The 17,832-nt window shown below is 46.5% G+C and overlaps 1 protein-coding gene across 1 annotated transcript in view; it reads right to left on the bottom strand.

The window, feature by feature from the left end:
* Window positions 1-37: 37 nt before the first annotated feature.
* Window positions 38-17,832, bottom strand: part of LOC135511384 (metal transporter CNNM4-like) — a 33,583-nt gene continuing 15,788 nt past the window's right edge. Inside the window, exons 8-14 of the mRNA XM_064932915.1 lie at window positions 17,567-17,666; window positions 9,901-10,049; window positions 7,262-7,493; window positions 6,285-6,617; window positions 5,885-5,968; window positions 5,471-5,561; window positions 38-2,712 (exon numbers count right to left, since the gene is read on the bottom strand). Of these exons, the coding sequence (XP_064788987.1) occupies window positions 5,482-5,561; window positions 5,885-5,968; window positions 6,285-6,617; window positions 7,262-7,493; window positions 9,901-10,049; window positions 17,567-17,666 (978 nt within the window). The 3' untranslated portion in view covers window positions 38-2,712; window positions 5,471-5,481. The remainder of the gene's footprint in view (window positions 2,713-5,470; window positions 5,562-5,884; window positions 5,969-6,284; window positions 6,618-7,261; window positions 7,494-9,900; window positions 10,050-17,566; window positions 17,667-17,832) is intronic.

Here is a 17,832-nt window from a genome sequence, read left to right as displayed (position 1 = left end):
TCAATACACAAATGGAATTCAGAACAACAAGTCAGATATGAATCTGTTAGAATCTTTTTATTGAGGATTTCATTGTTTTTAATACATTGGGAGGTCTGATATCCTGAAAACCATAATATTCAGAAGATCATGTTTTAAACTGTTAAAACATTACTAAATTCGCACATTCCGGGAAAAAAATTAAGAAAATGTCCCCTTACATATCCTCCTGTCCCTTATAATCTATATAAAAGCTATCACTATCCACTGTATCTCTGTCACCCTCACCAAATGTGTTCTCTGAGAGCATGAGGCTGAGAGAGTGCTTGGTTTCTTAGTTCTTTGATTTCAACAGCTCAGCTACTGTATTTGTCAGGTCATAAGGGATCCTGTGTGTGTGTGTGTGTGTGTGTGTGTGTGTGTGTGTGTGTGTGTGTGTGTGTGTGTGTGTGTGTGTGTGTGTGTGTGTGTGTGTGTGTGTGTGTGTGTGTGTGTGTGTGTGTGTGTGTGTGTGTGTGTGCGGGGGTCCTTCTGTAAAGCAGTTCAGTACTGAATGCGTGTGCTTTTGCATGCGTCAAGGAAGGCAGTGGCTTGACGTCAGACTGCGTCACGTCTCCTCCCACTTTCCCTTCTGTCCCTCTCCTTTCCTCTCTACTGCTCTCTTTCACTACCTTTCATCTTCCCTCCCACTCACCCTCTCTATGCTCTCAGTAAATCAGTTATCTGTCAGTATTGTGCAATATAGAGCAACTCAATCGAAGTCCAGTCTAATAGCAGTAGGGAATAGTGATGGTCTCAGGCAGGTTCTAGGGAATTATTATTGCTACAGATGAATAGGACAGAGCCCATTGTCTGACCACCTATATAATAAAGGGCACTATAAAATGTAATCTCTCTCTGTACATCTCTAATTCTAACGATGAACCCCTGTGTACATTGGTATACATTCCTATAAAACAGTATATATCTTTTAATCGGTGCCTGGCTGACTTTACAGGGGTGTCTGTCCTTGAGCATGTTACACTGTCCTGATACTCTGTGCAGATGTCACCTAATATTACACTCAGGTATCTCATGCTTATGTATTGCTTATCAGTTTTCTATACACTACAACCAACCTCCCATCAAACTACATCTCCACGTCAGCCTGGTCTTTCATAATCACAGGTTTGCGTCATGCTCCTGTCTACATCAAGCTGAGTACCTAGCCCAAGGCATTGTCCTTAAATAGGAATATATTCTACTGGGAAAGCAGTAAGCAGTGCCCTCCATACACCCATCTCCTGTGTCTCTGTATAAACCAAACACCCCTAGCCTCCAGGCTCCTGTATCTGCAGCCTCTCATCCCAGAAGCTTAGCCACCAGCCCCCTGTGTTCCTATGCCCTTGCGTGTCCCTGGAGGGGTCTCTTCAAAGAGAATAGTTAACCTGTTGTGTTTGCATCTGTAGTAATAGCATGCATGTGGGAGTAACACTTTATTTCATCATGGGGCTATACACAGATAGGGTGTTACAACTGTTACCTACTGCAATGTCACACTTATGGTGACTGCTTTATGTCATGGTGATATGGAGATGGCACATTTAGTGTGTGTGTGTGTGTGTGTGTATCTATAATATGATGATAAAGGAAATTATATGGCAGGCAGGAGTTGTTCTAGGTACATGCTGTTAAAACAACCTATTCATTACAGATGACCAATTAATCACCATATTATTATACATCATTTTGTTTGTGCATCTTTTACATTGGGTTTTGTACACCAGCTTCAAACAGCTGAACATGAAATATATTTGGTTATGGAAAAAATATCTCAAAGCGGTTTCGATGGTACAATGATTCTCTACAGTATACCTGCTTGTTTTGTCACAAACTGAAATTACTCAAACTATTAGAACGTTAGCAACCAAGAAATGGCTGAACAATTGCTGTTAAAACAACCTATTCATTACAGGTTACCAATTAATCACCATATTACAAATCAAATGATCAAATATTATCCAATCATCATAAATATGTCAAATCATCATATTATCTAATCATAATAAAATACCTGTTCAAATCTAGGTAACATGCAACCTACATTTTTGGGATTGTGAATATTGCATATCCCTTCTTTATGCTGGCAGGTATGTTAGTTATTATATGGCTTTTTAAAATCTGGTAAAAAGTCAATTGACTTCAATGTGTGTGTGTGTGTGTGGTGTGTGCGTGCGCGTGCGTGTGTGTGTGTGTGTGTGTGTGTGTGTGTGGTGTTTTTGCTTGAGACAAGACTGTTTGTGCATTAAAAAAATCCTCCGGTTGCCACATGGGTCAAAGAAATGACAGACTCCTTTAAATCAGCATAAAGTCCCTGTGGTTGTAGACATTGTGCTTGTTCTCATGGCTGGTGTGTGTTGGCTGTTTCTTCCTTATGTGTCATCAGAACACTGGCAGTGTGGATGGCATTTATATGGCAGGACTCCTATCAACAACAGTTGATTGACTGATATAAGTACTCTATTCTATGATAAGGACAGTTCCCTGTGCAGAAAGCACTTGGTAATAAGAAATTATCATCTGATGGTAGAAGACAGAAATTGTTGTCTTCTTGGTTGAGCAATAAAAACGATTTAGAAGATGGCTCAGATCTAGACTTGCTATTTCCCTCTTATTTTTCTCTTCATTTAGTTTATTCTTCTTCTTCCTCTTCAGACTCCACTAGCACAGTGTAGATGGGTGGCTGAAAGGTAACTCAACAGAAACATACAGTAAAGTTCATTAAAGTCATAATATTTCCGTAGTCTGTTACCCAGCCAGCCTGGAAACACAACGTTGAATTTCATTGAATTCTACATCGGGCATAAATGAGCGTTTGGTTCGGGAAGGTTTCCTCTCACGACCTCTTCAAGCCAGAATGTTGAATAAAATTATATTTTAACTTTACGCTTGTCAATGTCGTCGGTCCTTTTGCAGGTGGGAATGTGAGTCAATATATCTTCAGAAAAGTATAATTACATAAACTTTGTGTTGCTAGTGCGTTCAGATTTCTTACGGTTGGGTCTGGGGAGTGGACAGAGGGTATCCAGGGGGGGGGGGGGTTGGGTCTGGGGAGTGGACAGAGGGTATACAGGGGTAGGGTTGGGTCTGGGGAGTGGACAGAGGGTATCTAGGGGTAGGGTTGGGTCTGGGGAGTGGACAGAGGGTATCTAGGGTTAGGGTTGGGTCTGGGGAGTGGACAGAGGGTATCTAGGGTTAGGGTTGGGTCTGGGGAGTGGACAGAGGGTATATAAGGTTAGGGTTGGGTCTGGGGAGGGGACAGAGGGTATCTAGGGTTAGGGTTGGGTCTGGGGAGTGGACAGAGGGTATATAAGGTTATGGTTGGGTCTGGGGAGTGGACAGAGGGTATATAGGGTTAGGGTTGGGTCTTGGGAGTGGACAGAGGGTATATAGGGTTAGGGTTGGGTCTGGGGAGTGGACAGAGGGTATACAGGGTTAGGGTTGGGTCTGGGGAGTGGACAGAGGGTATACAGGGGTAGGGTTGGGTCTGGGGAGTGGACAGAGGGTATATAGGGTTAGGGTTGGGTCTGGGGAGTGGACAGAGGGTATCTAGGGTTAGGGTTGGGTCTGGGGAGGGGACAGAGGGTATATAGGGTTAGGGTTGGGTCTGGGGAGTGGACAGAGGGTATACAGGGGTAGGGTTGGGTCTTGGGAGTGGACAGAGGGTATCTAGGGTTAGGGTTGGGTCTGGGGAGGGGACAGAGGGTATCTAGGGTTAGGGTTGGGTCTGGGGAGTGGACAGAGGGTATCTAGGGTTAGGATTGGGCCTGGGGAGGGGACAGAGGGTATCTAGGGTTAGGGTTGGGTCTGGGGAGGGGACAGAGGGTATCCAGGGGGGGGGGGGGTTGGGTCTGGGGAGTGGACAGAGGGTATCTAGGGTTAGGGTTGGGTCTGGGGAGTGGACAGAGGGTATATAGGGTTAGGGTTGGGTCTGGGGAGGGGACAGAGGGTATCCAGGGGGGTTGGGTCTGGGGAGTGGACAGAGGGTATCTAGGGTTAGGGTTGGGTCTTGGGAGTGGACAGAGGGTATATAGGGTTAGGGTTGGGTCTGGGGAGGGGACAGAGGGTATCTAGGGTTAGGGTTGGGTCTGGGGAGTGGACAGAGGGTATCTAGGGTTAGGATTGGGCCTGGGGAGGGGACAGAGGGTATCCAGGGGGGGGTTGGGTCTGGGGAGTGGACAGAGGGTATCCGGGGGGGGGGGGTTGGGTCTGGGGAGTGGACAGAGGGTATCTAGGGTTAGGGTTGGGTCTGGGGAGTGGACAGAGGGTATATAGGGTTAGGGTTGGGTCTGGGGAGTGGGGGAGTGGACAGAGGGTATCTAGGGTTAGGGTTGGGTCTGGGGAGGGGACAGAGGGTATATAGGGTTAGGGTTGGGTCTGGGGAGTGGACAGAGGGTATCTAGGGTTAGGGTTGGGTCTGGGGAGTGGGGGAGTGGACAGAGGGTATCTAGGGTTAGGGTTGGGTCTGGGGAGGGGACAGAGGGTATATAGGGTTAGGGTTGGGTCTGGGGAGTGGACAGAGGGTATCTAGGGTTAGGGTTGGGTCTGGGGAGTGGACAGAGGGTATCTAGGGTTAGGGTTGGGTCTGGGGAGGGGACAGAGGGTATCTAGGGTTAGGATTGGGTCTGGGGAGTGGACAGAGGGTATCTAGGGTTAGGGTTGGGTCTGGGGAGTGGACAGAGGGTATATAGGGTTAGGGTTGGGTCTGGGGAGTGGGGGAGTGGACAGAGGGTATCTAGGGTTAGGGTTGGGTCTGGGGGGTGGGGACAGAGGGTATATAGGGTTAGGGTTGGGTCTGGGGAGTGGACAGAGGGTATCTAGGGTTAGGGTTGGGTCTGGGGAGGGGACAGAGGGTATCTAGGGTTAGGATTGGGTCTGGGGAGTGGACAGAGGGTATCTAGGGTTAGGGTTGGGTCTGGGGAGGGGACAGAGGGTATCTAGGGGGGTTGGGTCTGGGGAGTGGACAGAGGGTATCTAGGGTTAGGGTTGGGTCTGGGGAGTGGACAGAGGGTATCCAGGGGGGGGGGGGGTTGGGTCTGGGGAGTGGACAGAGGGTATCCGGGGGGGGGGGGGGTTTGGGTCTGGGGAGTGGACAGAGGGTATCTAGGGTTAGGGTTGGGTCTGGGGAGTGGACAGAGGGTATCCAGGGGGGGGTTGGGTCTGGGGAGTGGACAGAGGGTATCCAGGGGGGTTGGGTCTGGGGAGTGGACAGAGGGTATCCAGGGGGGTTGGGTCTGGGGAGTGGACAGAGGGTATCCGGGGGGGGGGGGGGGTTGGGTCTGGGGAGTGGACCGTTCAGAGAGAGATCTTGAGGTTCTCGACATCTATTGACAAGTACTAGAGTCTGGTCCATACCAAAACTCTAACCCAGTTCCCAGTGGGAAGTGAGAGAGAAACAGAGCCAGTCTATTCCCTATCTTTCTCTATGTTAGGTCTTCCCTGCTGTCTCTACCTGGCATTGTGCTAGGTGGTCACCGATGGCTGTTCCAAACCTTCCTCCACACTCTTCTCCCCATCCCGGGACTTTTTCCTCTTCTTGTTACCTGGAAGGATAGGAAACCGTGTCAAGTTCAAGTTTCAACTTCAAGTTTTACGATTAGTCGTATGTACAGGATACATACGGTGTACACCGTCCAATCAAATGCTTACTTGCAGGTTCCTTCTCAACAATGCAACAACAATAATAAATAATACAAGATAAGAACACAAACATATACAAACAATCTCTGCATATGACAAATAACCTTTTAATTTACAATTTAAACATAGAATAGCAGTTGGGCAGAATTAGAAGAAGAATGAATACTGATCTATGGTCAAATGTAGAATGTGGGGAGGAAAAGCTGATCTTAGATCAATCACTCACTCAGTTTACGTAGCAGCTTCTTCCCCAGTGTCTCCTCTGAACCAGATAGAGAACAGATGATATCTAACTCCACAGGAACAGCATCTAGGTGGGAGAGTGAGAGGATGAGACTGAATGAGAGCGAAAGTGGGCAAGGGATTAAAAGAGTTGGCAAGAGAGAGTGTGAGGGTGAGAGAGAGCGAGAGAGCGGGAGGGGTAGTAGAGAAATGAGAAGAGCTGCAACCTGCAAGACTATAAATAAATACTATTAATTATGCAAACCATGGCCAAGGCACTGTTCTTGGCAATGTTTCCATGGGAGGATTTTTTTACTTCACTAGACTTGTGAGGACTAAATGATGTTACCACTCATGAATATACCAGCTATAACAGCTCACAACTCTCTCCTTTCTCCCCTCACCGATCCCTTCTTGGCTTTCCAGCTGGTCTTCCGGAATTTCTACCAGCTGGTCTTCTGGGCGTTCAATTAACCGGTTTTCCGGACAGTCTTCCAGCCTGTCTTTCATACGGCCTTCGGGCCTGTCTTCCAGACGGTCTTCTGGGTGGTCTTCCTTTCTATCTTCCGGGAGGTCTTCCTTTCTATCTTCCGAGAGGTCTTCCGGTCTCTCCTCTAGTGGCTCCTCTGGGTGGCCTTCCTGACGGTGTTTTTGTAGGTCCTCTTGGATGTAGGGTATGTCATCCATCCGTAGAAACACTGAATCACTGGGACTCCTCTGTCCGTCTGACTTACTGCCTGTAGAGGGAGACAGAGTACCATGGTGACAATCGGGACAGAGGCTGCACCTCAATGAGGTGGTAGCCCCTTTTCAGTCTCAAAATCTCCCTTCTGTACATAAAAGTGTGGATCCGAAAGAACCAGATCCATGTCCCATTATCTGCAAAGTGAGGTATTGAGAACCAGGGAGGGGCTAGTCAGCACATGTCTGCATCATGATCAATTCCACCCCTTGGTTTAACTCAACAACCATGAGGACAGACCACTGATTTAAAGACAGAGACCATAGGCTTAGGAGAGCAGGTTAGAGGTTCATACATGCATACTCACAAGCATTATGAGATAAACCAAACCTGATTGGTTTCAGGGCTTACATGATTTTTCAGATACCATCTGGCCTGTACTGTCTGGCATGTCACTCTATGGTGTGTGTGTTCAACTGAAGCAAGAGTCTATTTCAGATGAATATCCCTTTGGAAGTAAATACTGACAAATGATCAACAAAATGTAGCTATTTATGCCTCAAACTCTGTCTATTTTAGCCTTCTAATCACATCTATTCTGTGTGTCTGACAGAATGAAGATGGGGAAAAAACATATCAAAGACTCTTCAACACCGTCTGTTTGCCACGGTGGTTATGTAACACAAGCACTCCACTTACGGACGATGCGGTTTCTCTCATTGAGCTGGGAGGTGAGTGGTCCATTGTTGTCCTCTGTGTGTGTGTGTTGTTCCAGGACGGGTCGGAGGTATGTGTATGTGTGTGTCAGGGGCAGGGCGATGCTGTGAGAGCGGGTCTCAGGGATGGTGGGTCTCCCGTCGGGATCAGGGGTCTGGGGTACACTGTCCATAAGACTGGCTGTTAGAGCATTCTGGTAGTGGTTCCTTGAGATCTAGCAAAGAATAACACACACACGCAAATACTGTATCAACACAAAGTCATCAACACACACCGCAAATACTGTATCAACACAGAATCATCAACACACACCGCAAATACAGTATCAACACAGAATCTCTCTCAGAATGACATTCTTGATCCAAATCAGTCAGGTTTCAAGACTAGTCATTCAACTGAGACTGCTCTTCTCTGTATCACGGAGGCGCTCCACACTGCTAAAGTTAACTCTCTCTCCTCTGCTCTCATCCTTCTAGACCTATCGGCTGCCTTCGAAACTGTGAACCATCAGATCCTCCTCTCCACCCTCTCCGAGTTGGGCATCTCCGGCGCGGCCCATGCTTGGATTGCGTCCTACCTGACAGGTCGCTCCTACTAGGTGGCGTGGCGAGAATCTGTCTCCTCACCACGCGCTCTCACCACTGGTGTCCCCCAGGGCTTTGTTCTAGGCCCTCTCCTATTCTCGCTATACACCAAGTCACTTGGCTCTGTCATAACCTCACATGGTCTCTCCTATCATTGCTATGCAGACGACACACAATTAATCTTCTCCTTTCCCCCTTCTGATGACCAGGTGGCGAATCGCATCTCTGCATGTCTGGCAGACATATCAGTGTGGATGACGGATCACCACCTCAAGCTGAACCTCGGCAAGACGGAGCTGCTCTTCCTCCCGGGGAAGGACTGCCCGTTCCATGATCTCGCCATCACGGTTGACAACTCCATTGTGTCCTCCTCCCAGAGCGCTAAGAACCTTGGCGTGATCCTGGACAACACCCTGTCGTTCTCAACTAACATCAAGGCGGTGGCCCGTTCCTGTAGGTTCATGCTCTACAACATCCGCAGAGTACGACCCTGCCTCACACAGGAAGCGGCGCAGGTCCTAATCCAGGCACTTGTCATCTCCCGTCTGGATTACTGCAACTCGCTGTTGGCTGGGCTCCCTGCCTGTGCCATTAAACCCCTACAACTCATCCAGAACGCCGCAGCCCGTCTGGTGTTCAACCTTCCCAAGTTCTCTCACGTCACCCCGCTCCTCCGCTCTCTCCACTGGCTTCCAGTTGAAGCTCGCATCCGCTACAAGACCAAGGTGGTTGCCTACGGAGCTGTGAGGGGAACGGCACCGCAGTACCTCCAGGCTCTGATCAGGCCCTACACCCAAACAAGGGCACTGCGTTCATCCACCTCTGGCCTGCTCGCCTCCCTACCACTGAGGAAGTACAGTTCCCGCTCAGCCCAGTCAAAACTGTTCGCTGCTCTGGCCCCCCAATGGTGGAACAAACTCCCTCACGACGCCAGGACAGCGGAGTCAATCACCACCTTCCGGAGACACCTGAAACCCCACCTCTTTAAGGAATACCAAGGATAGGATAAAGTAATCCTTCTCATCCCCCCCCCTTAAATGATTTAGATGCACTATTGTAAAGTGGCTGTTCCACTGGATGTCATAAGGTGAATTCACCAATTGTAAGTCGCTCTGGATAAGAGCGTCTGCCAAATGACTTAAATGTAAATGTAAATGTAAATGAATCATCAACACACACAGAAAATACAGTATCAACACGAAATCATCAACACACACAGAAAATACAGTATCGACACAAATTCATCAACACACACCGCTAATATAGTATCAACACAAAATCATCAACACACACAGAAAATACAATATCAACACAAAATCATCAACACACACCGCTAATACAGTATCAACACAAACTCATCAACACACACAGAAAATACAGTATCAACACAGAATCATCAACACACAAAGAAAATACAGTATCAACACAAAATCATCAACACACACCGCTAATACAGTATCAACACAAAATCATCAACACACACAGAAAATACAGTATCAACACAGAATCATCAACACACAAAGAAAATACAGTATCAACACAAAATCATCAACAAACACGGCAAATACACATGCACGCCACACGCACACACATGCATGCCACACGCACACACATGCACCGATGCACACACACCACCAAGCTGTTTCTCTATGTAAACGTAAAAGTTACAGAGTGTGTGTGCTAGCAACCTTCTTCCTGGAACTATATTAATGACCTTGGGGGATATGAGAGAGTGTGTATTTAGGATGTACATCCATCACTTTAAGTCTAAATTATTCATACTGAAAATGGAGCTCATTTATCACCAATGATTAAAGCTAAGACAGACAGATGAAAAGGAAAAAGAGGGAGGGAGGGAAGGAAGGAGAGAGAGAGAAGGATGGAGGGAGAGGGAGAGAGGATGTGTCTGTGTTCAGTCAAAATAAGTGGGATTAAGACATTTCAAAGGGAAATGGAAATTAGTAGCGGTATGGGATCTGGGTAGTTAGGAGTTTAGGGGTATTTTAAATGTGTGTGTATGTGTGTGTGGGTGTATACCTTTATAATCTGTAGGTCAGTGAGTTGTCTGACAGAGAAGTCAGGTAGGTAGACTCCTCCCCCTCCTATACTCAGCTGACTCACACTGCCTCCTGATAGGACAGACTCTGACTGGTTCAACCCACTGCTACCAGAACCAAACCTGTTGACTGGAGATGAGTTTGATTAGATTCTGTCTCTGTTTCTGATTATTATTTTGGATAAAAAAAATGCTCCAGACCACACTTGAGTCTCTAAAACTCTAAAACTAAATTATAAATAACTGCCCTTTTTCTGGCCCACCCATAGATTTTTACTTGGGTTGGGTAGATTACTTTCTAAATGTAATCTGTTACAGTTACTAGTTACCTATACAACATTTTTATCAGTAACGTAACTTTTGGATTACCCAAACTCAGTAACGTAATCTGACTATTTTCCCCTTAAAATGCATTACAACAAGACAAAAATTATCTATCAAACACATTTGTTGTGTCATCATAGTGGTCTCTGACTTGTGGTCAGACTCGCTTAGGTGGATACTTGAACTTGCCATTTTTCAATGCTTAATTGAATGTCATTGAGAAAAACAGAAAGGTGTCATAATTATTTTTTCTTCTTGCAAATATCCTTTCAGAAGTAATCCAGGAAGTAATCATCTAGTTTTTCAGAAGTATCTGTAACCTCATTACAGTATTGTTTCTGGTAACATACGGAACTGATTACAGCTACATTTTTTTGTAGTCAGATAACATGTAACTGATTCCATGTAAACAGTTATTCCCCAACCCTGATTTTGACAAATAAATCAGTCCCCCAAAAATTTCAAAATCCCGATATGACCCAATAACCAAAAAATGCTGCCCACCCCTGACATACACACACACACACACAAACGCTCGCTCACGTGCACGTCACTGGGCTGGTCCTCTTGTGCCTGCTTATCAGTGTGTTATATCACACAGGTCAGGACATGTCTTTCCACTAAACAATTTTCTTTAAACAGCTTTAATTGCTGGAGTTACATAGTTTCCACTGCAGCTTCTCCCACAGATTCAAAAGAAAATGAATAGTGGATTTTGCACACACATACAGTGCCTTTAGAAAGTATTCACAGCCCTTTACTTTTTCCACACTAATATATTTTGATTAGATAAATATTCAACCCTCTGAGTCAATACATGTTAGAATCACCTTTGGCAGTGATTACAGCTGTGAGTCTCTTCTGGGTAAATCTCTAAGAGCTTTGCACTGGATTGTACAATATTTGCACCTTATTTTTTTTTAATTCCTCAAGTATGGTGGTGGCTGCATCATGTCATGAGTATGCTTGTCATCGGCAAGGACTAGGGAGTTTTTTTTAGGATAAAAATAAACATAATGTCTAGACAGCCATTTTCAAGTCTTGCCATAGATTTGCCACTCAGGAACATACAATGTTGTCTTGGTAAGCAACTTCAGTGTATATTTGGCTTTGTGTTAGGTTATTGTCCTGCTGAAAGGTGGATTTGTCTCCCCGTGTCTGTTGGAGAGCAGACTGAACCAGATTTTCCTCTAAGAAAGACGCCTGTATCTTTGTAGTGACTGGGTGTATTGATGCAAATTCTTACTCCTTTAGGCTTGCCATAACAAAGAGGCTGAATACTTATTGACTGTTCCCTCAATTGTTTTTGTAGGTTACTGTGGCTATTTGATCGTAATGTACAGTGCATTCGGGAAGTATTCAGACATCTTCATTTTTTCTACATTTTGTTACGTTACAGCCTAATTGACAAAGCAAAAATAGGTTTTTAGACATTTTTACAATTTTTCTTTTTTTAAACTTCTGAAATATAACATTTACATTTACATTTTCAGACCCTTTACTCTTTGTTGAAGCACCTTTGGCAGTGATTACAGCCTCGAGTCTTCTTGGGTATGACGCTACAAGCTTGGCACGCATGTATTTGGGGAGTTCCTCCCATTCTGCTCTGCATATCCTCTCAAGATCTGTCAGGTTGGATGGGGAGCATCACTGCACTGTTATTTTCAGAGATGTTCGATCGGGTTAAAATCCGGGCTCTGGCCACTCAAGGACATTCAGAAACGTGTCCCGAAGCCAGGCCTGCATTGCCACTCCTCTGTTGTCTTGGCTGTGTGCTTAGGGTTATTCTCCTATTGGAGGGTGAATCTTCGCCCCCAGTCTGAGGTCCTGAGTGCTCTGGAGCAGGTTCACATCAAGGATCTCTCTGTACTTTGCTTCGTTCATCTTTCACCCGATCCTGACTAGTCTCCCAGTCCCTGCCACTGAAAAACCTCTCGCTGCATGATGCTGCCACCACCATGCTTCACCGTAGGGATGGTTTTGGCCAGGTGATGAGTGGTGCCTGGTTTACTCCAGATGTGACACTTGGCATTCAGGCCAAAGAGTTCAAACTTGGTTTCATCAGACCAGAGAATCTTGTTTCTCATGGTCTGGGAGTCCTTTAGATGCCTTATGGCAAACTCCAAGTGGGCTGTCATGTCACTTTTACTGAGGAGTGGCTTCCGTCTGGCCGCTCAACCATAAAGACCTGAGTGGTGGAGTGCTGCAGAGATGGTTGTCCTTCTGGAAGGTTCTCCCATCTCCAACAGAGGAACTCTGGAGCTCTGTCTGAGTGACCATCGGGTTCTTGGTCACCTCCCTGACCAAGGCCCTTCTCCCCTGATTGCTCAGTCTGGTCGGATGTCCAGCTCTAGGAAGAGTGTTGGTAGTTTCAAACTTCTTCCATTTAAGAATGATGGAGGCCACTGTGTTCTTGGGGGACCTTCAATGCTGCAGAAATGTTTTGATACACTTCCCCAGATCAAACAATTCCTTCAACCTCATGGCTTGGTTTTTGCTCTGGCATGCACTGTCAACTGTGGGACCTTATATAGACAGATGTGTGCCTTTCCAAATCATGTCCATTTAGTTGAATTTACCACAGCTGGAATCCAATCAAGTTGTAGAAACATATCAATGGATGATCAATGGAAACAGGATGCACCTGAGCTGAATTTCGAGTCTCATAGTAAAGGTCTGAATACTTATATGAATAAGGTATTTTTAATAAATTTGCTAACATTTCTGGAAAACTGTTTTTGCTTCGTCATTTTGGGATATTGTGTGTAGATTGATAAGGAAAAAATGTAATTGAATCAATTTGAATCAAAGGCTGTAACGTAACAAAATGTGGAAAAAGTGAACGGGTCTGAAAACTTTCCGAATGCACTGTAGGCCTACCAGAGTGGCCTACCATCAACAGAAATGGAGAAAATGCATCCCATAACATTTTAACAAGGAACTAGCTGTTCTATCATCCAGCCTACAGTAGTAGCCAATGTGTCGTGTTCAATGTAGGCCTACATTCCATGAGACTTTGAAAAAAAAACATGTAGTGCTTGACATTAACCTGTTTATCCACTTGTCCTTCAGACAAGGAGGTGACTGAAAATCTTGTTGTGTTGTTTGATGCAAGAAACCACTTTACTTTGATCTCAAAACAAGGGCATCTATTCACGACCGCTCATGCTGTAAACACAGTCCAGTTCGAAGTAAATGGGGCGGCAGGGTAGCCTAGTGGTTAGAGCATTGGACTAGTAATCGCAAGTTCAAACCCCGAGCTGATAAGGTACAAATCTGTCGTTCTGCCCCTGAACAGGCAGTTAACCCACTGTTCCTAGGCCGTCATTGCAAATAAGAATTTGTTCTTAACTGACTTGCCTAGTAAAATAAAGGTTAAAAAAATAAAATAAAAAATGGTGCATATCCATATATGGCAATGGTCTATTTGCATATCGGCCTACTGCAGGTCTGATTATTTTTGCCGCACCGGTCTGTGTAGAATATGGGCTGAGTAGTGCGTGTCAATGTGTTCTGCCTACAATAAAATATTTTACATAGTTCGTTTTGTTTCGGTATGCTGCATTGAAAGTGGCTAATATTGCGTTGATTCAATCACAATTGCCACAGTAAAGGGAAATATTGACAGTGTTAACAGGGAAAACTCTAGAACAGTGGTCACCAACCTTTTCTGAATCAAGATCAATGCAAGCCGAGATCTACCGCTCAGATGTTTTTTTAACATGACTTAAAAAACATAAGCCTATGCAACAATTAAAAACAGTATTGTAGCAATGAGGTTTGTGCAGTAAGCTATAGGCCCAATACATTACCACCGCATATCGGCTTTGCTTGAACTGCACTGCCAATACATTGTTGTTCGGGACATTTAAAAAATATATATATTTAGGTAGGCTATATGATCACACTGGTAATAGATCTGTTGTTGTATTACCAGTGAAGCACAACTGAGTGGGCATACATTTAAATAATTTGCTTTTTATTTTACTGGGCTGATAATGCCTGCATCTGATGGTCAGTCTCAGCGAAGGGGAGAGCAGCAGACTGAGGGTCTGTCTCTCAACATCCCTCCGCTCTCCCTTTCCTCCACTGACACTGACCAAAAAGGACCTCATCTCCCAGCTGATGACGAAACTCGATTTGCACCACATTATTTCTGCCTCATGCACAAATTCATGTTGTTACTCCTATGAACAGAGAAAGTGAAATATTCCTTGATAATAATAACAACAACGCAAGCCTATAGATACACTTTCCTACTCATACATTACTGCTGCAGTGCTTGTTGTAGCGCTGAGTGGAAATAGGAAGAAAACACATTTTATGGCTTATAAAAGTGTTGAACACAGTGTTGACAGTGCTGAGTAAGAACGTATCTTTGCTGTATTCGTTGACAGTCTCTCTCTCTAGTCATGGTTTTAAACGTTTTGAAATCTCACAGTATCTACTTCACTGTAGCTTTCTTGTATGCCTGCTACCTTACTGCAGACACGTTAATCTGAGCTGTCCGATTGGCCAGCGGTAGGCCTATAGTGCACTTGATTTGCTCTTTGGGCCTGCTGGGAAGGCAGAGTTTGTACCTTCAGACACATGAAATGTTTCAAAATGGCAACAGTTCACCCAAGACTTTATCGTTGTTTTTTTAACAGAAATATTTGGCGATTGACTAGAAATTCCTTGGAGATCGACGAGTCATTCGCGATTGACAGGTTGGTGGCCTCTGGTCTAGAAAGTTGAGTGAAGTTCAATCTCGTCTTTCTCTCTGTGGGCTGATGTTTCTGCGCGGCAGTCCCACCGCAGGCACACAGTTCAATCTCGTCTTTCTCTCTGTGGGCTGATGTTTCTGCGTGGCAGTCCCACCGCACGCACACAGTTCAATCTCGTCTTTCTCTCTGTGGGCTGATGTTTCTGCGCGGCAGTCCCACCGCAGGCACACAGTTCAATCTCGTCTTTCTCTCTGTGGGCTGATGTTTCTGCGCGGCAGTCCCACCGCACGCACACAGTTCAATCTCGTCTTTCTCTCTGTGGGCTGATGTTTCTGCGCGGCAGTCCCACCGCACGCACGCAGTTCAATCTCGTCTTTCTCTCTGTGGGCTGATGTTTCTGCGTGGCAGTCCCACCGCACGCACGCAGTTCAATCTCGTCTTTCTCTCTGTGGGCTGATGTTTCCTCGTGGCAGTCCCACCGCACGCACGCAGTTCAATCTCGTCTTTCTCTCTGTGGGCTGATGTTTCTGCGCGGCAGTCCCACCGCAGGCACACAGTTCAATCTCGTCTTTCTCTCTGTGGGCTGATGTTTCTGCGTGGCAGTCCCACCGCACGCACACAGTTCAATCTCGTCTTTCTCTCTGTGGGCTGATGTTTCTGCGCGGCAGTCCCACCGCACGCACGCAGTTCAATCTCGTCTTTCTCTCTGTGGGCTGATGTTTCTGCGCGGCAGTCCCACCGCAGGCACGCAGTTCAATCTCGTCTTTCTCTCTGTGGGCTGATGTTTCTGCGCGGCAGTCCCACCGCACGCACACAGTTCAATCTCGTCTTTCTCTCTGTGGGCTGATGTTTCTGCGCAGCAGTCCCACCGCACGCACACAGTTCAATCTCGTCTTTCTCTCTGTGGGCTGATGTTTCTGCGCAGCAGTCCCACCGCAGGCACACAGTTCAATCTCGTCTTTCTCTCTGTGGGCTGATGTTTCTGCGCGGCAGTCCCACCGCACGCACACAGTTCAATCTCGTCTTTCTCTCTGTGGGCTGATGTTTCTGCGCGGCAGTCCCACCGCACGCACACAGTTCAATCTCGTCTTTCTCTCTGTGGGCTGATGTTTCTGCGCGGCAGTCCCACCGCACGCACACAGTTCAATCTCGTCTTTCTCTCTGTGGGCTGATGTTTCTGCGCAGCAGTCCCACCGCAGGCACACAGTTCAATCTCGTCTTTCTCTCTGTGGGCTGATGTTTCTGCGCGGCAGTCCCACCGCACGCACACAGTTCAATCTCGTCTTTCTCTCTGTGGGCTGATGTTTCTGCGCGGCAGTCCCACCGCAGGCACACAGTTCAATCTCGTCTTTCTCTCTGTGGGCTGATGTTTCCTCGTGGCAGTCCCACCGCACGCACACAGTTCAATCTCGTCTTTCTCTCTGTGGGCTGATGTTTCCTCGTGGCAGTCCCACCGCATGCACACAGTTCAATCTCGTCTTTCTCTCTGTGAGCTGATGTTTCTGCGCGGCAGTCCCACCGCATGCACACAGTTCAATCTCGTCTTTCTCTCTGTGGGCTGATGTTTCTGCGCGGCAGTCCCACCGCAGGCACACAGTTCAATCTCGTCTTTCTCTCTGTGGGCTGATGTTTCTGCGCGGCAGTCCCACCGCACGCACACAGTTCAATCTCGTCTTTCTCTCTGTGGGCTGATGTTTCTGCGCGGCAGTCCCACCGCAGGCACACAGTTCAATCTCGTCTTTCTCTCTGTGGGCTGATGTTTCTGCGCGGCAGTCCCACCGCACGCACACAGTTCAATCTCGTCTTTCTCTCTGTGGGCTGATGTTTCTGCGTGGCAGTCCCACCGCAGGCACACAGTTCAATCTCGTCTTTCTCTCTGTGGGCTGATGTTTCTGCGCGGCAGTCCCACCGCAGGCACACAGTTCAATCTCGTCTTTCTCTCTGTGGGCTGATGTTTCTGCGCAGCAGTCCCACCGCAGGCACACAGTTCAATCTCGTCTTTCTCTCTGTGGGCTGATGTTTCTGCGCGGCAGTCCCACCGCACGCACACAGTTCAATCTCGTCTTTCTCTCTGTGGGCTGATGTTTCTGCGCGGCAGTCCCACCGCAGGCACACAGTTCAATCTCGTCTTTCTCTCTGTGGGCTGATGTTTCTGCGCGGCAGTCCCACCGCATGCACACAGTTCAATCTCGTCTTTCTCTCTGTGGGCTGATGTTTCTGCGTGGCAGTCCCACCGCATGCACACAGTTCAGAGGGAACATTGCCAAGACATTTCAACTTTTCATATTTCATTAATTTGTAAAAAGGTCTAAAAGCATAATTCCTCTTTGACATTATCGGGTATTGTGTGTAGGCCAGTGACAGAAAATCTCAATCGAATCCATTTTAAATTCAGGCTGTGTGGAATGTGGAAAAGGGTGAAGACTTTCTGAATGCACTGTAACATAGAAAAGCAGTGTAGCATTTAGAACAGGGAAAGCTGGGGTAAGAATGTATTTTTTTGAGTACAATACATCCTCTTCATCACCATCATCATCATCATTATCATCAACAACATCATAATCACTAACACCCGTTAATATCCCATTGTGTGTTGTTGGGGCCTTGGGTTATTTACCTATAGGTAGTGGTGGTATGAGGGCTGGCATGCCATAATAGGAGAAAGCTCCGTTGTCAAAACGAAGAGCCTCCTTACCAATCTCCACCTCCACTTTACCCTGCAATGACATAACACACAGACTACTAAACACCAAAGTTTCCATAACTTTTAAAAATAACCAGTCATTTTCCAACCCTAGCTGTGTATCTGTAGAACCAGGACAGTGTAGTGTCAATGTCTATGGTGTGTATATGTAGATCCAGAACAGTGTAGTATCAGTGTCT

The sequence above is a fragment of the Oncorhynchus masou genome, chromosome 24 (genome assembly GCF_036934945.1).
Source record: "Oncorhynchus masou masou isolate Uvic2021 chromosome 24, UVic_Omas_1.1, whole genome shotgun sequence".
NCBI lineage: Eukaryota > Metazoa > Chordata > Actinopteri > Salmoniformes > Salmonidae > Oncorhynchus > Oncorhynchus masou.
This window is presented reverse-complemented; position numbering and strand designations above follow the sequence as displayed.